Raw genomic sequence first — 22,909 nt, 5'->3', positions numbered from 1 at the left:
GGGGTGATGTGGTCCATTTTTCAGGTGCCCGTCGGGTTACTCGCTGCGACGTTTGGATCAATTGCAGGCGGGACAGGGATGATTGGCCGATGCCAGTGTAAAGGAAGTTGCAGTAATCAAGACGGGAGGAGATAAATGAGTGGATGATCTTTTCGAGGTCTTCAAATCGGAGGAAAGGTTTTATTTTTGCTATTGTTCGAAGCTGGAAGACGCTAGCTTTTACCACGGCAGAGGGAGCAAGTCATTCCCTAGCCCCAGGAATGGCCAGAGGAGAAGTATGTAGAGCTGTGACAAAATAGCTCAAATGGCTCAAGTTTGGGCATGATTGGGAACTTAATACTCTGGGTTTCAACATTTTTAAAAGACCGTCTCATTTGTTTACTGGGAGGGTGAAAGTGGTGCTTGTCAAGACCACAAAATATCAATGGAATTTACTGTAAGACTTCACTTGATTATTTTTCTCTCCACATCTCAACAGCAGACAATGAGATAGAGAGATTGGGGGGGGGGGGGGGGGGGGGGGGGGGGAGAGAGCCCTGCAATTGAAGACACCAGAGGCAGTCTGCTTCGAATTTACATCACTTTTAGATGTCCTGAACATTGGAAAAAATAACTAGCAGAGATAATTGAATTTAAAAGACAAAACAGCTGTTAATTTGGTTAAGTTCTGATGTAGGGTCCCGACCCCACAACGCAACCATCCCTTTGCCTCCACAGATGCTTCTTGACCGGCTCAGTTCTTCCAGCCGTTTGTTTCTTTTTGCAGCAGCCACATCCGCATTTCAAGTAACTTGTAATCAATAACAAATGTCAACATAGTTTCATCGGGCTAAGTAAAAGTTAGAAACAAAGCAAATTAGACGTAGATGTTGCACAGGGCTTAACCAAAGTAATAGCGTTACTATTTTGTCTTTAAAGATCAATTATCTGCTCTACCTCCTGCTGCTTGAACCGGTATGATGATTGATGATCTTATAATCCATCCATTACACTATTAACATATTCTAAGTATCTTGTCACTGTAAAGTGACCTGCTTTGTATTCAACTCTGAAGAGGAAATGTGCGTTCTTAAATGACTCTTAAATGGTAACTGATTTTTAATTTGCAGATAAGTTCGCAGCCGTGAAACATGTCCTAGTAATTACAGAGGAGGGCGCCATCGGTTGCAGGAATAAAACGTGCTGTTACTTGAAACACCGACTTTCTTGCAATAGCAAATAGGGGGAATAATTCACCTTCCTCCCATCCCTACCTAAAGGGCAGAGTAAACAAGTGCGTTTCTTCCCGTTGCTTCGCGTGGTTTCGAGTAGTCGGTGCTGTGGCAGAACAGGAGTGAGTGAGTGAAGTGAAGCTGCCGCGGGTCGGAGCCGGGGCTCGGGTTTCAGCGGCACGTGATGCGGTGGAATCCCGGCCCGGGGCGGCCCGGCTCGCCGCCAACTTGACTGCAGGCTTTCACCACAACTCCAGCACTTCCAATTCCTCCTTCCTCTCTCTCCCCCTCATCCCGCCTAACTACAACCCACCTCAAGTGGTTTGCTCTCTCGCAGTGAAAACGCGTGGATCTGCAGGAAGGCAAAACTCCCGCTTTCCTCGCAGCGACCCCTGATCTTTTGAGAGAAAGACCACAGTTGTTCTGGTCACTTAAAACAGGATTGACTTATCAAGACACGCACAGTTCACAATAAATGTAATTTCCTTGCTTGGTTACTTCAGGACAATTGCTTATCTGCGAAAGATTTCGCTTCCGAAGAGCAGGGAATATCTTGCATGGGAGTAAAATGCTCCTAAAGTAAGTTTCTGATTTGAGAACCAGCGTTGCCCTCCACACCCCACCCCTCCCCCAAATTGCACACATCCCCGCCTCCCTCTGTCCTTGCAGACTCTTCCTATCCCCTCGGCAGCTGGCCGGGGAGGCAAACCTCCGCCTGTACATGAGATCTGCTTGCAACCAGCCACTCGGGGAGGACGTCCGACACCGCGCCGAGTCCTGTGCTGCATGAACCGGTCGCTCCTGGTGCGGCTCAGCTCTTTCTCCCGCCCCCCTCCACTACGTGCTGGGAGGGAGGAAAAAAAACCCTGGATAGACCAGCACCAGCACTTGCAGCCACATATAAACATTTGGCTCCGACGCAACTTGCAAGTGCTCTCAAAAAGTCATTGATTTATTTCTGCGATCTCATCCCTGTCTCTGCCGCGTTAACTTCAGCGATCCGTGGATCTGTGGGGTGTTTTTTGTTGGAGACGGCCGTCTGTCGGCTTTAAACTGAAACGAAGATAATACCAACCCAGGGAGATTTTATTTTAACCGGATCACCATCATGAATGACTTGAGCCCGTGGGTTACTGCTGCTGTGTTGATTGGGTTAGTCACCTTGCTGCAGCAGACTGAAGGTTGGTACACGCAATATTCAAGTTTATTAAGTGCTGTAATTGACATTGTGTTTCCAGCAAATTTATAGTCAAACCCGTCCTACTATTATTGATTGTGCACTTGGGGAAGATTTATGTTCAAGCAGACATTCGATCATTTGGATTAATGTTAATTTTAGTAACCAGCCCAACAGTAACCAAGAGTAAAAATGAAAAGCAGGTCAGATAGTTTACTTCTACTGCAGTTGACGAGGGCGCATTGGAAATCTTCTAAACGCATCCCGAACGGCAAGAAAATCCTATTAATCAGCTGTACAAATTAGTACACTTTTGAGAAATGGCAGTTTACTAGAAACGCCGTTGCGCCTTCGTTTGATATCAATCATGAACGATTAGTATATTTGTTTCAGAACCCATTACATCTGGGGAGGATAAGTGGCAACATATTACATCTATTCATTTATCGAGCTGAATACCGAGATCGTCCAACTTGTGACACTGTTACAGATACCGGGTTCCTTGAACCATCCGACCCTCCTATTGATATTGACTTGTCGCATTTTGTTTGCATTCTTTCTGAATCAAATGGGTGAATTGTGGTCGCGGCTCATTCATAAATCGGCGGCCGGCTTTTTGTTGGCTTAAAAGGGCAACATTTCTATTTAGGGCAAACTAGTTATGCCTATGCATGGACACATTATATCACAAGAATTAGGAATACTTGAACTGTCTATTTGCCGTGTAATTTGCACAATGCCCGATGACCTGTAAAAGCTGATACTAACTGGTGGGCCCCACTTTTTTTTTGTTTTGCAAGGAACGTCTTGGTGGGTGTTATTTTAAGCTTCTCTTCGTGGTAAAAAAAAACCCTGGGAAATAATGCTTTGATATGACTTGAAAAGGACGATAAAAAAAAAAACCCAATGCCACTAAAAGAAAACATGCCCTTTTTAAGAAATAACTTCTCATGCCTTGTGTGACAAACGTCCGAGGCCGCGGGGCACGGTCTGACCCCAGCGAACCGCCGAGAACTCCGCTCGGTGCAGATCCGGCTTTGTTTAGTTGGTAGTTTACTTTAGTTTTCCAAGAGCGGCTGGTCTAATGCAGAAATTGTAATCATATTTTGTCATCTACTCCTGAACTGTAACAGTTTTCTAACTTTAAGTCCTTCGCTTTACCTTTATTTGTGCTCCAGTTAAAGGCGCGCACAACTTGTTCCTAACTCCACTGCAATTAGCATGTGTGTTGCAATGGTTAAAATGGTCATGAGCGTTGCAGATCCACAGTGAAGTCTCTGGAAATGTACACGTAGTTACTCTAAATGAAATGAGCGATATTTTAAGCAAGGTGCATGAAATGTATTAAGTGTAAGAAGGAACTGCAGATGCTGGTTTAAACCGAAGATAGACACAATAAACTGGAGTAACTGCGGGACAGCCAGCATCTCTGGAGAGAAGGAATGGATGACTTTTCGAGTCGAGACCCTTCTTCCATGAAATGCATTGTTCTGATATTGGTTCATTTAAATTATTATTGCTCGTAACTGTGGTAACTTTCAATGAATGAACATGGGAGGGGCAGTGGGGCGTTTCCTTTGTTTGGAAATCCATTCAATCGTGTGGAAATTTCAATATCGACGTGTTTTCAGTATGGCACAGATTGATATGGAAATATTTTTGTACAGATCGATTTTTTTACTTGATTCTCCACCACAAACTCCCATCACTACCACGATTCCAATAAATATGTTCAAAAGTTATCCTATATGTTAGTTTAAATAGACAAGAATGAAAATTGATGTTGTGGAGGTTTATTAATATGTTTATAATGATAGTTAGGATATGCCACTCGTATAGTAAATTGGATTTATAGTTCAAAATAGTTAGTAGGTTAGTAGTTAGTAGCTCACTAGTTTAGATGCTCAATCTTTATTTTTCGAAGCATCTTGTGACATTGTTTAATGTTTTGAGACTGAATAATACACAATGAAAATGGCCTCGTGATTCTGAGCCATCTGAAACTGGCAACAGTAAGTTTATGGATGGAGCTGTGATTTTAAATCTCAAATTTACTTTTTTGAAAGTTATTGTCAGGGCTGCCAGTGAGTCGGCCAGGTCTCTTTAGGAACATGGAGAATGGAGATGATGTTATTGTGCTATGAGGGACATAGCGTAGAAACTGTCACACACACACACACACACACACACACACTGACACACACACACACACACACACACACACACACACACACACACACACACACACACATTTAATGATCCTAGATCACATTTTCTTAGAGAAGGTGGTGGTGAGCTGCCTTTTTGATCTGCTGCAGTCCTTGAGGTGTGGGAATACCCACACTACTGAGAGGAGAGAGAGAGTTTCAGGACTTTGAACCAGCATAGGTGAAGGAATGGCGATATATTTCCAAGTCAGAATTTATTTTGCTTGGAGGTCATGTTCTAATGCTTTTGCACCTACTGTCATTGTTGGTAGTGATTGGGTTCAGTAGGTGCTGTCTCAGGATTCTTGGTGAGTTGCTGTTGTGCGTCGGTGGTGGAGTGAGTGAATGGTTGTGGATGGGTCGCATATCAAGTTGGCTGCTATGTCCTGTATTGTGTCACTCTGCTTGAGTGCTGTGGTACCTGCACTCATCCAGGCAAGTGTAGTGAAGTCCATCGCACTCCTGACTTGAACTTCTAGACAGTGGACAAGCTTTGGGGAGTTTGGATGGCCCGACTGTCAAGAATTTAAGGTACACAAAAATGCTGGAGAAACTCAGCGGGTGCAGCAGCATCTATGGAGCAAAGGAAATGGGCAATGTTTCGGGCCAAAAGCCTTCTTCAGACTGTCAAGAATCTATGTTGAGTAGTATTAGTTTTAGAGATACAGTATGGAAATGGGGCCTTCAGCCCACCAAATCCATGCTGACCATTGATCACCTGTTCACAATAGTTCAATGTTATCACCTTTTGCATTCACTACTTTCACACTAGAGGCAATTTACAGAGGCCAATTAATCTACAAACTCACACAACCTTGTGAGATGGGGTGAAATTGGAGTACCAGGTCACAGGGAGCGTATGCAAACACTACATAGTCAGTTGCCTATCAACCATAGTGTTGCACCCCTCTCCTACCGGTGGAACAGGACACATCCAGTGATGGAGATAAAGCTGTCTGGGGCATTGACCATAAATATGACTGTCAGGTTGTTGCTTGATGAGTACACGAGGCAGCTCTCCAGACATTGGTAAAGAGTCTTTGTGGCGTCGAAAGGGCAGTTTTTTGCCACTGGTGGTTCTGGGTTTTGTGCTTTTTGTAGGAGTTTATTAATACTGAGTGGCTTGCCTGGCCATTTCAGATGGAATTTGAGAGTCAACCAGGGGATCTCGTTAAACGTTGGCCAGACCAGATATAGATGACAGGGCAGTAGTGGTGCCTTACAGCAATTGACCATGTTTTTCACATTCATTACTCTCTTTAGTTTTAGAATTCAAATTTAGTGCTCTCTGCTGTGGTGGGATTCGAAACCAGGTCTCCAAGACTCTGCAATGGATTTCTTGGATATCTAGAATATGTTAACCCAGTAATAATATCACTGCGCCATCACCTATTTCCCTCTCACTCCACAATCAGTATGTATGTCAGTGGGTCATTGCTTGAACACTACAGATCATCTGACACTCCTGCAGAAGTAAGAGATTGTTGCCCTGCTGAAGCTCATGCCTTCTAAAAGGAGTTAAACTGAGGTTGAGGTTAGTTAACAAAAAGCATTGCAATTTTGTCAAAAAACAAGGAAGTTATTGCTTTTATCTTGGTGAATATTTAATCAACATTACCAAAATAAGTTACTTAATTATTTTTGCTTTGCTACATGTGCACCCAGTGGTGTGAAGTTTGGTTTCCTGTATATTAAGGGCGATCGTATGCTTTTATGGTTGTAAAACTAGGGGTGCAAAATGTTTTGGGACAGTGAATCGTTCTGAAAGGTGTTATGCAACTGAATAACTATCTTTTGTTTAGAATGTTTTCAAAATTGTTTGAAGGAAAGCTGAATTCCGCATTCTTGAGGTTATATTTGTTATGTTGAAACAGTCAAGTTGAGGCTATCATCGTATTCACAAGTACAGTGAGACTCTGACAACACACAAAAAACATACATCTTAAATAAATTGTACATCACTTCCAATTAAAATTCTGTAACACAATAAAATGAAAAAGATAGTGCAAAACATTGCGCACACACACACACACACACACACACACACACACACACACACACACACACACACACACACACACACACACACACACACACACACACACACACACACACACACTCGCTTGACATTTTCAACTGGAATGAAAAAGAGTTACTCGTTGTTATAAATATTATCTTCCTTCGCATCATATTTCATAGATCACTTTTTGTAGATAATCAATTGTATCCAGTTCCAAGTTAAAGGTCAATTGAGGTCTCAGGGCTTTCATTTGTGACCAAGGTTATGAATGAGTGAAGGGAGGGAAAAGAAAGACGTAGAAACATTAAAGCCAATTAAAATATACATATCTATACATAACTAAAACTCTCATCTTGTGGTCTTCTGGTGTGCGGGGTATTTCTATATGCGCGAAAAACGGTACGGCATAGCGCTATGATTTCTCACCAGGTTGCTCGCCGTTCTCCTGTGCTGCGAGTACAATGAATTTTGTTCCGATCAGTGACATATTGTAAAAATTATTCTGTTTTAAAAATCTTAAAAACCGCACTGCGCAGATTCCTTCAGTCAGCACCACGCAGATTGGTCTCTTCTCCTGTCAGTCAATGCCATGGCCGGGATGGCGACGCCCATTCCTGCCCCACTGGTGGCGGCCTGTCCCGCCTCACTCACAAAACACTCTCTCCCCTCCTCCCAGTAACGTGTCTATCGTCTTCCCCACCAACATCAGCGTTGGCCGCGGGGCGGGTGGGGGTGGGGGGGTCCCGTCTCTCTCCCTCATCACTCACCCCTCTCCCGTAATTGCGGTCCAGTCTACCTGTCCCCCCTGGTCCGTCTCCTCCACTGCTACCATAAGGTGGTAACTCACCTCCGCTGGCCTTCTCGGAGAAGATATTCTCCACCAGCTCATCGAAAGCCGTGGTGCCCACTGTGACGAATACCGACTCCCCCCCCCAGCAGTGGCAGTGAGCAGGCGGGCAGGGCAGGAATGAGTTGAGCGGCAGCAGTGAGAATGCGGGCAGGGCGGAGATGGGCTGAGCGGCAGCAGCGGTCGGTCGGATGGGATGGGGACGGGCCAACTTGGGGGGCTGAGCCGAACTTGGCGGAGGGAGGAAGAGTCCGGTTGTAGGGTGGCCGAGCAATTTTGTGCGGAGTTTGGGTAACGCGTGTACACACACACACACACACACACACACACACACACACACACACACACACACACACACACACACACACACACACACACACACACACACACACACACACACACACACACACACACACACTGCAAATTGATCCAATCATCAAGCCAACGTGCTTTGAGCGGCTGATCTTGGCTCACCTCAAAGCCTGCCTCCCTCCCACACTGGACCCCCATCCGTTTGCCTACCGGACCAACAGGTCTACAGAGGACGCCATATCGGCGGCTCTACACTCTGCCCTGACCCACCTGGGCAGCAATAACACCTACATCAGGCTGCTGTTCATTGATTTCAGCTCTGCCTTTAACACCGTCATCCCCGCCAGCTTGATCACCAAACTCAGTGGACTTGGCATCTCCACCTCCCTCTACAACTGGACACTGAACTTCCTCACTAACAGACCACAGTCTGTTAGGGTCAATAACCCACCTCCTCCACTATAACACTGAACACCGGCATGCCACTGGGCTGTGTGCTCAGCCCTCTCCTCTACTCCCTCTTCACCCACGACTGCATCCCAAAGTACGGATCCAACGCCATTATTAAGTTTGCTGACGATACCACGGTAGTAGGACTGATCAGCGACAACGATGAGTCAGCCTACAGGGATGAGATCCAGCACCTGACAACCTGGTGTGCCAACAATAACCTCCACCTCAACTCCAAAAAGATGAAGGAGATTATTGTTGACTTCAGGCAGACCAGAGGAGGCAGTCATACCCCCATCCACATAAACGGGACTGAGGTGGAGCGCGTCTCCAGCTATAAATTCCTCGGAGTACACATCTCGGAGGATTTGTCCTGGTCCCTCAACACCTCCAAGCTGATCAAAAAGGCACAGCAGCGCCTTTACTTCCTGAGGAGGCTCAAGAAAGCCCACCTGTCCCCCCGGATCCTGACCAACTTTTACCGCTGTACCACAGAGAGTATCCTGACCACCTGCTTCACGGTATGGTACAGCAGCTGCACTGCTGCGGACAGGAAGGCACTACAACGGGTGGTGAAAACCGCGCAGCACATCATCGGTGCCCCGCTCCCTGCCATGGATGCCCTCCACCAAAAACGGTGTCTGAGACGGGCCGGGAAGATCATCAAAGACCCCTCACACCCCAACCATGGACTGTTTGCCCTCCTCCCATCAGGGAGGCGATACAGGAGCCTCAGGTCACGTACTAGTAGGATGAGGAACAGCTTCTACAACAACACAATCACATTACTGAACTCGGAGTCCCGACGATAGATTTCTCTGGTCCCTCCGTCACCATTGTTTAATTATTCTGTATTTCTTGATTATTCCGTATCTTCCCTCTTTCTATTTTTTTTGTTTTCTTTATGTACAACTACTACGGACTGACGCAAAACTGCATTTTGTTGTACTGATACTTGTATTTGTGCGATGTCATTAAAGTTGAATTGAATTGAATTGAATTGAATTAAACCACAGCTAACAATGAATGACCTGTGGAGGAAGGAACTGCAGGGGAAAGGAGAGTGAGGGAGGGATTGGGGGAGGGGAGGAGAGAGAGGAGTGGGGATTGATCCTGGGGAGGTGAGGAGGGAGAGTTGGGAATTGAGGGAGAGGAAGGGGTGGGGAGGGAGAGGGGGAAAGTGGGGGAGAGGTGGAAAGTGGGGGAGGTGAGCAGAGTGGGGGAGGAGGGGGAACAGAGGTGGGGGAATAGAAGGAGAGGAGGGAAGTGGGGGAGGTCAGGAGAGATAGTGGCGGGGATTGGGGGAGGTGAGAAGTGGGGGATAGAGGGGTAGGGAGGGAGAGGAGTTATGGAGGGAGGGACTGACTGAGGATAGGGGAAAGGGGAGAGGGGAGGGATTGGGGATGGGAGGAGGAGAGGGGAAAGAAGAGGGTGGGGGAGGGAGTACTGGGGGATGAGGGGAAATGAGCTGTGCCTGCACAGTTGGGGGTTATGACTGAGTGGTGCAATAATGCTATGGGGGATCGGGTTGCATTGGGGGAATGGGTGAGTAGTGGAATATTACATTGGGGAATGGGCTGTGTTGGGGGCCTCTCATGTGACAGGGACACAACAGGTCGCACTTAGTCTATATATAAAATCTAATTGTGTTATATGTATGTATATATGCATATATACTGTACATACACACATGTAGATGCACACACGCACATGAATATAAGTACAATTGTGTTTCTGTAATTCAAAGCAGTTGCATTGTAAAAATAGTGACCTTTTGAGGGAAGTTGAATAGAATGTTGTTTCTGCTGATTATCATTTGCCTGGCATTAAACAGGTGGGAGTGATGGAAAGCGGAGGGTAACAAAGTGACAATTAAGCATGAGGGAGGCGAGGATAAAGGGCTTGTGTGGGATGTTCGGAAAGGGTGTGATGGCATTGGAAATGAGGGGTTTGCAAAAAAAAAGAGATGAAAGGTTTTATATCTCCTGCTTGCATTGGCAAATTATTCACATTCTAGCTTTTTCCTGTAACTTGATCTTCATATTTTTCCTGGGTTGCATCTACTAAATAAAAGGTATTGTTGCCCATGTCTGTTTTACCTTATTTCTGAGGTTCAATTCAATTTTCTTAATGGGAAAGTGGAGCTCAAGTACATACACAACTACATTTAGTCCTACAACCAGGAATTTGCTTTTCTCCTGTGGGTCTTGTGATGTAGTTTTAACCTGCGGGATAATGGGAAGGGATATTTATGGAATATTGCATTGTTGATCTATGATAATGGATTATCGTGAAAAAATAATATTTTAACTAATTCCTATACTCTCAAAATTTCTAAATAGAAAGATTACTTAAAATCATGTTGGTATTTTTCCTATGTCTATTCTAAATTGCATATAACAAGGTTACAAATATTTAAACTTTAAATAATTTAGTATTGAATCTGAGTAGCATTTCTTCAAGGATTTTGTGATTAATCTTTAATGCCAGCACACAGTAATTTTCATACCAGTACACTGTGCAATTATTGGCCCAATGTGTTTGGGGTCAGAACTCTATTAATAAAGTACACGGGTATTCATCTTCCTTTGTAAGTTTGCAGTTCAGACACAATTACCTCTGCATTCTGCAATTTTTCTTCTTGCATCATTCTACTTCTATGTTTCAGTAAAACATGGCATAGAACTTTGGATAAAAATGCAACGTGCAAGAAGAACTAAGCTGGTTGGGCAGTATCTGTAGAGGGAGTGGGCAGTTGAGGTTCCATCAGTGTGAACATAGGTTCTGACCTGAAACGTCACCAGTCCTTTCCCTTCACAGATGCTGCCTGAGCCACTGAGTTCTTCAGCACTTTGTGTTTAGGGTTTTGCTCAAGGTCCCAGCACCTGCAGTTCCTTGTGTCTCCACATTACTCCTCCTCACTACCTCATCTGAGGTCCCTACCTACTTCAAGAAGGCTCTGACATCCACCATTATGAAGATCTGTGAGAGATTGGTACATTAGCCCCAGCCTCCCAGCCAACCATGATAAACTGCATTTAAGAAGGAACTGCAGATGCTGGAAAATCGAAGGTACACAAAAAAGCTGGAGAAACTCAGCGAGTGAGTTTCTCCAGCTTTTTTGTGTACCTGATAAACTGCAGTTTGCTTACCATTGTAACAGATCAACGACAGACACTATCATCCTGGCCCTAAACTTAACACTGGCAGGTTACACAATAAAGTCTCCTATGTTAGAATTCTATTTATCAACTGTAGCTCCACCTTCAACACCATAATCCCATTCAAACTCTTAGATGTGGGAATCACCACCCCTCTCAATTCTCAACATCAATGACCCTCATGGATGTGTTCTCAGTCCCTGCCTATACTTCATATACGCTCTCAATTGTGTGACCAAATTTGCCTCTGACTCCATCTACAAGTTTGCAGATGGTACGGTATCAAAGGTTCCAAAGTGAAACGGGTGAGACCTTGAAGTTTACAGTTAATATTACCAGCAATTTATTATGGACCAGCAATTTATTATGGACCAACCATATTGATGCAACAGCCAATAAGGCACTCCAATACCTCTACTTTGTAAGGAGACTGAACAAACTCAGCAGGTCTCCAATAACTGTTACAAATTTCTAGAATGTATGCTGTTGGATTTCATCGGAGCTTAGTTTACGAACTGCTCTGCCCAAGACCGCAAGACGTTGTGGAGAAATCTAGATGTAGCCCAGTCCATCACACAGACCAAACCTCCCACCATTGATTCCATCCACACTTCACTTTGTTTTGGAAATGCAGCCAACATAATCAAAACCATACTCATGTAAAACTGATGTGTAAAACTGAAGGCTATCACTTGGAAAAATTACTTCCTGTGGTTATTATAACACAAATAATTTGTTGCTACGGTATGATGACAAAGTTTGTTGAGCAGCCTTGGCATCATTCACAAGGTATGTGTCATCCTTTCTGTACTGTCTTGGTGTTCACATCTTTGATCTGAACTTTTACCTTGGAGGCAGAAGGTTTGGAGTCAAAATTCACAACAGGAAACTGAGCATGAAATCAAGGTTCTTGTTGCTGGGCAGTATTCTTGGAAATCTGAACTATTGGAGCTATAATTGTAAGGATAAAGTAAAAGCCCTGTTAAATCATGGCCCTTTTCCAGCAGATGTGATGAACTCCATGACACTGATTAGGAGGGTGGGAGAAGAGCAGGGAACTTTTCCAAAATACTTTTTAGTTTAGTTTATTATTGTCACATATACCAAGGTACAGTGAAAAGCTTTTGTGTTAATTTATGTCTAACTGTATTCCTGTGACGTGTCCTTCATTTTACTTTATTAAAAGAGCCATCTAAATCAGTGTATGAATATAAGGGTTTTATAACTAATCTTGTGTTCACTGGCCATTTATACTACGTGTACTTTGAAGAGTGACGGGCAACTAGGAATGGGATCTAACTTTAACCTCTCTCTGTGATAGATTACAGAGACAAATGGTTGTCTATTAAATCACTTGGCTGAGATTATTCAATCAGTTGAGGAGCAGAAGTTATGTCAGTGGTTGAATGAAACTTTGAAAAGGAAGGTATTTTCAGTCGGTTCTCTCTTCGCATTTAATACATCAATAAAACGGGGGAAGGAGTCAATGATCTCTGATATCCATATAACTGAGGCAAAATTAAAATTAAGCACGTTTATCAGTTGTTATTGAAACAAATTTCAACGATCTGACTGTTTTCATTCTCTAGGTGTGTGCGTTCATCAGGGATCACTTTATGCGGTAAGTCAAATCTTTATCATCTATTTTTATAGAGTTGCATTCAATATATTTGTATGTGACCAGCATTGATAAAACATGGAAGACATATGAGGGTTTGATGTAACAGCACTGAAAATATTGCTGGCATCAAGGTATAGATTACAATTTACAAAACTCCTCAAAGATGTGGGTATGAACATAATTAAAAGTACTGCAATTAATGTAACCATGACTAGAGCTTTATTATGGCTAGCTATGAAAACTGCATCTGTAATGCTAAATATGTGCTGTACAGGAGTAGTCTGGTTAACCACTTCTAGGTGTGAAATGAAATTGTATCAATTATTGCTCTAAAAATTATTTTCTAATTGCGTATTCGGTTGAAGAAGAGAGAAGGTTTTACTTTGATTTAAAATTAAGTTACTCTCCACCCACCATTCTTGCATATTGGAGAACTTTTCCATTTAAATTAAATGTTTTAATCCTCCAAAAAGTTAGCTTGAAGTAAATAGTGTAATAACTAAGGTAGACACAAAATGCTGGAGTAACTCAGCAGGACAGGCAGCATCTCTGGAGAGGAGGAATGGGTGACGTTTTGTGTTGAGACCCTTCTTCAGACTGATGGCAAGGGAGTGGGCAGGACAGAGATAGAATGTAGTCGAAGATAATAAGACTGGTGGGAGAACTGGGGAGGGGATGGAGAGAGAGGGAAAGCAAGGGCTATTTGAAGTTAGAAGAGTCAATGTTCATATTGCTGGGGTGTAAGCTACCCAATGAAATATGAGGTGCAGTTCCTTCAATTTGCGCTGGGCCTCACTCTGACAATGGAGGACAGAAAGGTAGATGCAAAATGCTGGAGTAACTCAGCGGGACAGGCAGTATCTCTGGAGAGAAGCAATGGGTGATGTTTCAATCCGAAACGGCGCCCATTCCTTCTCTCCAAAGATGCAGCCTGTCCCGTTGAGTTAATTCAGCATTTTTTGTTTACCTTCCTTACCCAGGACAGAAAGGTCATATCAGGAATGGGAGGGGGAGTTAAAGTGCTGAGCAACCGGGCAATCAGGTAGGTTAAGGCGGACTGAGCGGATGTGTTCAGCGAAACGATCGCTGAGCCTGCACTTGGTCTCGCCGAAGTACAGAAGTTGACTTCAGTGGGGTCGGAAAGAACTGCAGATGCTGATTTAAATTGAAGTTAGACACAAAATGCTGGAGTAACTCAGCGGGACAGGCATCATCTGGAACAGCGGATATAGTCGACGAGGTTGTAAGAGCTAAACACTCTTTTAAGATTCATGTTGTCAAATGTGTTCTACCAATGAAATTCTTTAAAAAAAAATCAAAAAAATCAGTTGGTTGATTTATTGAATTGCAGGCCTTGTGTTTAATTTCTTTGTTGAGCAGCTACATTTATGCAAAAAAAATCAATATTCTATTATGCTGTTAACCAGAGTTAGATTAAGAATAATACTTAATTGCACAGACTTGCCCCTTCATCATTTTGTTAGCGATGGAAATGCTCGTCAAGGAATGATGACTGAAACACTCGTCAAGGGATCATAAAGATGAAGATTTCTTTGAATGTTATGATATGTACTGTTAATGATTTTGGCATCATTATGAGCACAATCAGAGCTTTAAATGTCACTGAAATGTCTGCAGTGTTCAAAATTTGATTTGAAGAATATTTGAATTTTCTACACAGGTTCACTGATTTCACTGAAAAGTTGGGCTGATCACAATTGAAAACCAGAGAAATTGGAAAAAAAAGTTTTAAGAGCAGAGGAAATATCACCATGTTAGCAAAAAAAACAAGCAAAGATGGTCAAAGGTTAATTTTTGTGGTGATAGAAATAAAGGAGAGAAATTATTCTAAAATTACCAAATGTTGATTAGACCACACTTGGAGTATTGTGGGTATATGTACTTCTGGTTGATACATTTTCAGCTCTTGGAAGGTATTGAAACATTTAAAAGGATGGTGTTAGAAATATGTTTTTAGGAAAGGATAAACAGACAGCATCTCTTTACTCCTATATTAGCAAGTGATCCTCTGGAGGTCTTTCCAATTATATCTTATAGACATAGAAAAGAAAAAAACTGAAAATAAAATGAAATCATGAAATAGAGGATTCAAAAACTTTAAAAATAGAGATTGCTACATGGAGTAATTGAGGCAAACAGCACTGATATCTTTCAGGCAAAGCTAGATAACAATCTGAAGGAAAAACTGATAGTGTCAATGATGAGGGAAAAATAGGGACTATTAGTGCAAATATTACATTTTACAGTTAAGTATGGCCAAATTAGGATTAGCATAAACTTCTTAAAACAATTCCCATTATACTCATCTGATTGGATTTTAATGAAAGATCATGGACAGTTGAAAATATTGCATTAGATACTAACAATGATTTCTAGAAAGCTGTTGCTAAAATAATGCACGAAAGATGATTACCAAACTGGGATAAGAGAATTATGGTGAAGAGATACGCTTTTTCGCGACTCTGGTCAGCAGCGTCCTCTGCAGTCCGTCCGCGTTTTATTATTTTCTGTCTGTGTTTTTATGTAGTTTTTGTTATTTTTTGTTGGGGTGTGTGTGTGTGGGGGGGGGGACTTTTTAAATCTCTCCCGGCACGGGAGACCCAACCTTTCCTCGTCGGGTTTCCGTTGTCGTTGGGGCCGCAACGAGGAGCGGCCTCCAACAGGAAGAGACCGGGGACTCTGGTGCTACGACTCACCGTCGCCGTCGCGGGGCTGGCCGAGTCCGGAGCGGGTGGAGCGGTGGAGGAGCGCTGCTGCTGCTGCTGCTGCTGCTGCTGCTGCTGCTGCGGCCCGACCGGAGAGTCGGAGGCTCCAACGGCAGGTCTGTGGACGGCGGCACCAGGAGCCCGCGGGTCCCTGGAGGGAGACCGCTTTTCAGGGCTCTCGCAATGGCGACTTCCCCCGCCCGAGTTGCGGGGTTGAAGAGCTCCTGGAGCGGGGCCTACATCACTGCCCCGCGCGGCTTGGAATGGCCGCGGGACTCTGCGAGCGCATGCCGGGGGCTCTAACATCAAGACCCAGTGTGCGACCTCGCACCACCCGGCGTGGCTTTAATGGCCGCGGGACAATCGCCATCGCCAGCCGGGGGCTTTGACTTTGACTCTGACATGGGGGGGGGGGCGAAGAGTGCAGTGGAGAGAGATAAGTTTATTTGGCCTTCCATCACAGCGATGTGATGGATGTTTATGTAAATTATGTTGTGTCTTGGGTCTATGTGTTTGTAATGTATGGCTGCAGAAACGGCATTTCATTTGGACCTCAAGGGGTCCAAATGACAATTAAATGTATCTTGTATCTTGTATCTTGGAATCGAAACTCCAGCTCGAATTTATTATCTATAAATAAATCGAATTTGAGCATAAGGAGCACGATTTCAAAATTTGTAGATGAAATGAGATTTAGGAAAGTGGTAATTAAAGAGCAGGTTAATCATGTTTCGGAGGGGGATAGATTGATTGGTTAAAGTGGGCAGACAGATGGCAGCTGCAGGTTAGTGTCAGGTTATTGGAGTCATACAGCGTGGAAAAATGACATTAGTTCCACCTGCCTGTGTTTAGCCCATATCCTTCTAACCCTATCCTATCCTTGTACCCATTCAAATGTTTTTTTTAATATGTTGTGATAGTACCCGCCTCAGCTACTTCATCTGACAGCTCGTTCCAGATACCTACAACCTTTTGTGTGTGGGGCAAAAAAAGTTGCCACTTGGGTTCCTATTAAGTCGTTCCTTCCTCACTTTCAACCTATGTCTTTGAGTTCTTGATTCCCAAACTCAGGGTAAAATACTCTGTGCATTTACCCTATTATTCCTCTCATCTTATACACCTCTATAAGGTCACCCTCATCCTCCTTCACTCCAAGGAATAATGTGCTAGCCTGCTCCACCTTTCTCTCAGGCCCTCGAGTCCTGGCAACATGCTCGTAAATCTTCTCTGCACCCTTTTTCAGACTAACAACATTGCATTGGAGAAGCAGTAAAATCTAATAGGCATAATGTCAGGCATACAGATCCATGTGCTGGCAACCGAGGAACTGTTAAGTATGTTTGGCTTTGTAAATATGCACATTAATGGTTTAATGCTTCATTAAATAATCAACTAAATCATTTTGTATGAATATGTTTGGTGTTTCTGCCATAGATTTAATGTTAGCCCACGATGGAAATTAGGATGTTTTTTCTTAGATGAAAGTGCCTTTTTGGATGAAAATCAGCAAAACAGTCACGCTATTTCTGACACTATTTTGTAGCTTCTGTCTTCGTCCTTTTAATCGTACAGAAATATTTTCTAAATTATGTTAATCTGTAGAAATATTTATGGAATATGGATTACAGGGATTAAGACGTACCATTCGAATGAAGGCAAATTACCTTTATTTTGATTCCATATCTAACACAATTTTTGCTGTTGGAACCTATTTCTTTGTGTTAAACTGCTACCAGGCCAGAATCAACTGAGTGTGAATACCACTGATGCGCACTGTGTCACTATATCACAGCTGTGAACTGTTGTTTTTCTCATGTTTGTTCACCTATAGATATTGGCATAATAATCCTTCACAGCGTTGCTGAAGTCCCTTTTTCAATCAATCAATCATTGACTTCAAAGTATTGTATTGATGATTTTCCTTATTGTGTGCTTTACCAGAAGTCATTTTACTTGCAAAACAAACAAGAAAACATGATATTTTTCTTGACTGCAAAACCTAATCATTCCTCAACCATTGAAGCCAATCCTTGGGAGAATAAAATGGATTGGGTACTGTTTTGAAAGTTTGAGTATAAAAGACATTTTGTGCAGTCGAATTTGCAGATTTTTATGGTATACTTCAGCTGTAAACAAAATATCTCTCCTATATTACAATGCTAGAAAAATCTCAACTTTTGGGGTTTACGTTATAAAGAATAGAGTAGAATTTGGTAATTCGGCCCATCATGTCTACTCTGCCATGCAATCATGGCCTATCTATCACCCTCGTAACCCTATTCCCATGCCTTCTCCCCATAACTTCTGACCATCTATAGATCCCAATCACTCAAGTTCTATGGAAAATAAAGGGGAGCTTAAATAAATAAATGGGGTAAAAAGAGGATATGATAATTGTTGAAAGATGAGTCAAAGTAACAGATGTGGATGAAAAGTGATTTTCTTGAATGATGTACTGAATTATTAGTTTGCATTTGTCTTCATCAGAAAGAGGATGCTATCAATAAAGCATTAGAGGAGACGGTAGCAATGGTGGATAGAATAAAAGTATACACTTAAAAAGACGGGCGATCCTCGGGTTAGAGAAGTGGCATGGTCCAGATTTGATGAATCCCAGGTTGTTGCGAGGAAATCAGAGCGAGGGCTGACAAAGTATAAAAGCTGCAATTGCAGTCTGGTCAGTTTTTATTCATATGCTGGATGGATGTTTATCATCCATCTCCAGTTACTCCTGAAGTGAGGAGGCTCTTAAATGAAAACCACATTTTGTGGGTTTAGAGTTGCTTTTCAATCAGATGGAGGATATTTTTTTCACTGAAGAGCAATAGTGAAACAGCTGGGATTTTAAGGTAATCCTGCACTTTGATGTTTGCCATTACCGAGATTTTTTTTCTTTAAATTCCTGGTTTTGTTTAATTACATAATATTATATTCACCAGCTGCCATTGTTGGATTTGAATTCATGTTCTTTGGTCAACAGTCTAGAACTCTGAATACTACTTGAGTAACATCACTATGTTCCTGGATAGGGTATAGGACTTTTACAAACACCGATCAAAGACAAAGTTAAGGTCCTGTCCCACTTGGCCGTCATTTGCGCGTAATTTACGCGACATCGTTTTTGCGTCATGACAAACGACGCGTGCATCGGAACATGTACGTGATATGCGCATAGTGTGCATTAGGCGCGAATGGTGCGCGATGACATAGGCAGTGACGCACGGCGTCGCAGTATTTTGTGATGTACAAAATCTTTGCGCGCCATCTGCGTGACTTGCTAACGACGGCCAAGTTGGACAGGCCTTTTATGTAGCATTTAGGAAAATATGGCAAAAGGGCCCATAAAAGCAGTGATTTCCTGAATATAAATACAGTTTCACCTTGCTTTGTTTTACTTGCCAATGATTTGCAAATTGGTCTGATCTAAAATTCTACTTTTTTCGTTCAATCCAGGATCGTTCAGTAACTTTTTTTATCATGCGGGACAAAATCTAGTTCAACCTCTCAGATGCCTGATGAAAGCTTATAATTGAGCTTTGCTGCTCAATATTCCGAGTTTCACCTGTGAGGCTTACATTGATTGTTTGCAGACTTGACTAGTGACGGGAAATTGGCTATGATTTCCACGTACTGATAAGGCTTGAGCATAACTGAATTGAATAGACTTCCAACCATTATCAGGTTTCACAGACAAATTATAATAGAGATTCTGCAGGGTTAACATAAAAATCTAACCCATTAAGAGGCCAATTTCCCCCAAAAGCTAAAAAGAAGATTTGATATCCTATTGCATAAGTATTGGAACATTTCAGTGTTCTTGGATTGCCAATGGAATACACAAAGCTATAGGGCCAATCTTTTACCGAGATGTGGAAAAGTGATATCATAGGGGTATCCCACTTCATGTGCTCAGTAATTGAGTAGTCTGAAGAAGGGTCTTGACCTGAAATGTCACTCATTCCTACTCTCCAGAGATGCTGCCTGTCCCGCTGAGTTACTCCAGCATTTTGTGTCCATGCTGAATAATTGACATATGCCCAGATGTATGAATTGAATGGTAACAGATTGAAAAATATTCTTCTTGAATATTTAACCATTATTGGTAATCTTCATCTTCTAAATTAATCATGTTTGGAATCATGTTTCCAGTAAGACCTGGGAAACATTGTGCCTCTTTTGCAAGCTGGAACTTATGTAAGAAAATGAATATCAAAGTGTGTCCAATTTGGTGTGTGCTGACAATAATCTTCCACACCCTGAATAAATCTGTAAAAATAAAAAATATTCACTCCCATATTGTTTTCTGACTTTGGCTGATGTTATATCTAAAGTGACAGAATACAGGTTAAAATTAACAGCATGATTTAGAACTGAACATTTTAATGGCGTTGTGCCATAAACTACAGATAGAATATTAAACTAACAATCTGATAAATATTAGTCTCTAATGGGTAATAAATGGAGAACATATGTATGACTTGGTTTCGCTTGTTTGGTGCCTGGCTTGACTGTTTCAAAGTTTCAAGGTCAGTTTATTGTCATGTACCAATTAAGGACTGTGGCAATTATTTTATCTAATTTAATATAATTAAAAATAGTACCTTGAGTTAATGGGTTGTAGACTTATGGACAATTGCAAGTTCAAAAGAAAAAATGGTAAAAGTCCCACATTTTGTGAACTGAACTAGGATCTCTCATCAGTGCTGGTGCTGATCTTTAGCACAGAAATATTTACCATTTCTCCAGAGTGCTTTGTACATGCCATTAGCTTTCAAATGCTAATTGCCCGTGTCTAATGCTCAAAATTGAAATATGGATGTTTTGGTTATTTTCCAAATAATGGTTCAAGTTTTGTCTGAAGGATCAGTGTACTGACTCCAAGACACTTTCAATATCTTCCACTTGAAGTCCACAATTGTATTTTTTGGTTTAAATAATTTTAGAATGTACTATATTAAAACCACCTTTGTTCCATGGGGAAAATCTAAAGCCTTCTACCTACAAGAATCTTCATTTATGTTCATTTCACTTGCACTTTATGGGCAATGTGACGAATAAAACCGTATTGTATTGTATATTTACCTTTTAATTAGCCGAGTTCAGTTGTCAATCTGGAAAGGGGGCTGGGAATGCATGTTAATTTGGCAGTAAATGATGGGACAACATACAATATTTTTTCCAAGAACCTGCCTCTAAAAAATTCCATACTCCACAACACATAAAACAGTGAAGAGTCATTCCTTTGTTTGTTCTGCAATGGATGAGTTATGGTCTGGGTTATAAAATGGGGGAGAGGGAGAGGACCTGAGGTAAGGGAGGGATGTGGGGAAGGATGGGATAGGGGTGGAATATCAATTGATACCTTATGTTTTGGTTGGGTCTCGAATGGTGGTGGTTCCCGATGTTGGGGGAGTCCAGGACCAGGGGCCACAGTTTAAGAATAAGTGGTAAACCATTTAGAACGGCCTTGAGGAACAACTTTTTCACACCGACTGTTGTGAATCTGTGGAATTCTCTGCCTCATAAGGCAGTGGAGACCAAATCTCTGGATGCTTTCAAGAGAGAGTTAGATAGAGCTCCTAAAGATAGCGGAGTCAGGATAAGGTGAGAAGGCAGGAACGGGGTACTGAATGTGGATGATCAGCCATGATCACTGTGAATGGCGATGCTGGCACGAAGGGCCGAATTGGCCTAGTCCTGCACCTATTGTTTATTGTCTCTACTGTCTATTGTTTCAAGAATCAATATTAGTTGCTTGGTGGAGATGAGGAATGCGAGTTAGTTGGGTAATGAGTAATAGTCGTGAGGGTGAAGGTTGGACTCGTAGTTGGGGCAGGGCTTGTTAATGAAGAGAAGGGAGGCACTTAGGTTTGTTGTCCACTAGGATATAGATGGCTTATGATGAGGGCTATGAAGAATTGTTGGGGGGGGGGAAATGATAATTAGGACATTCATAGGACTTTGAACAACCTACCTGAAGGTTCTTCCTTTTGCAAAACCTTATTGCATGTATCCTGTGTAAGATTATCTCATTGAACAAACAATAACCAGCCCTCCTGGGTTAAAAGGACACGCACGCACAATGCAAAATCATGAAATGGCATATTATATGTTATCATTGCACATATCTGGATGCTTTGTGGAAGCACATAATGTTGGTGGAGGACTGAGAAGGAAATGTGAGCAAATGTTAATTTTATTTTTCATAAAAGTTGAGTTCTAAAGTAGAATTTCTATCCAGTTACCTTTTTGAGCACTGGCTTACTAAATCACATGTTCATAAAGGAAGGCTTTGGTCTCCCTTATTTAATGTGTTTCAAATAACAACTGACATATACAAGTGCTTTCTTGATTTTAAGATTTTTAATAGTTAAGATGATTACCAGTTTGAGACCTTTTAACTACAGCTTATGAACATTTCATTGTAACATTCTCTACATATTTCGCACTTCACATCAACATTTTCTTAGCTGCAACAGAACAAATATTTGCCAAAAATATCCCTTTTTATGGAGTTACTGTGCTTTTGCAAATTGAAAGGCATGATTAACTAAATAATCTGGCACCTAGTTGTACTTTGGGAAATTGATAATCAGGATAAAGATGAAGGTGAGCGGTACAACTTTGTTTTTAGGAAGGTACAATTAGCACAGACCTGGCCCAAGTTTTCCTTTGTACATCAAAGGAACAAAAATGATTGTGACAGCTGTTTACACCTGGTACCTGACCCTAATGCTATATGTGGGAGGAAGTTTTGCTTTAACTGGGGTGTGACTGCTAGACTGCTTTCATAAAATGCGAGAGTGTGCATAACATTGTAATTTGTTCAGGCATGAAATTACAGTAATTGTGTGTGGGAATGTTCTCAACTATTCAGAGGAACAGTGACTTCTGTTCATAGTTTTAGTTCAGGTTTGGATTTTTACTCATTTTATTTATTCAATCAGATTGTATTTTATACTTGAACCTCTTTATCTCTCTCACCTATATTCAGATGCTGCATGAAAATCTACATATATATTAGGACCAAATGGTCTACTCCTGTTCCTATTTTTTTAAAATCATTCTTTGATCATTTTGTATCTTTGAATATATTCTAGTGAAGTTAATCCTCGTTATAATATGGTGGTGGGAAATGATGTCTATTATTGCCTAATGTCCGCTATAACTGATTAAG

The 22,909-nt window shown here is 42.0% G+C and overlaps 1 protein-coding gene across 1 annotated transcript in view; it reads left to right on the top strand.

Annotated features, from left to right (window-relative positions):
• The first annotated feature begins 1,890 nt into the window (after positions 1–1,890).
• The window catches only part of fras1 (Fraser extracellular matrix complex subunit 1), a 515,676-nt gene continuing 494,657 nt past the window's right edge, over positions 1,891–22,909 (top strand). The window contains 2 exon segments of the mRNA XM_055640301.1: positions 1,891–2,392; positions 12,975–13,006. Coding sequence (XP_055496276.1) covers positions 2,320–2,392; positions 12,975–13,006 — 105 coding nt within the window. The 5' untranslated portion in view covers positions 1,891–2,319.

The sequence above is a fragment of the Leucoraja erinacea genome, chromosome 1, assembly GCF_028641065.1.
Source record: "Leucoraja erinacea ecotype New England chromosome 1, Leri_hhj_1, whole genome shotgun sequence".
Classification (NCBI taxonomy): domain Eukaryota; kingdom Metazoa; phylum Chordata; class Chondrichthyes; order Rajiformes; family Rajidae; genus Leucoraja; species Leucoraja erinaceus.
Note: the sequence above shows the minus strand (reverse complement) of the source record. Positions and strands in the feature narration are given on the sequence as shown.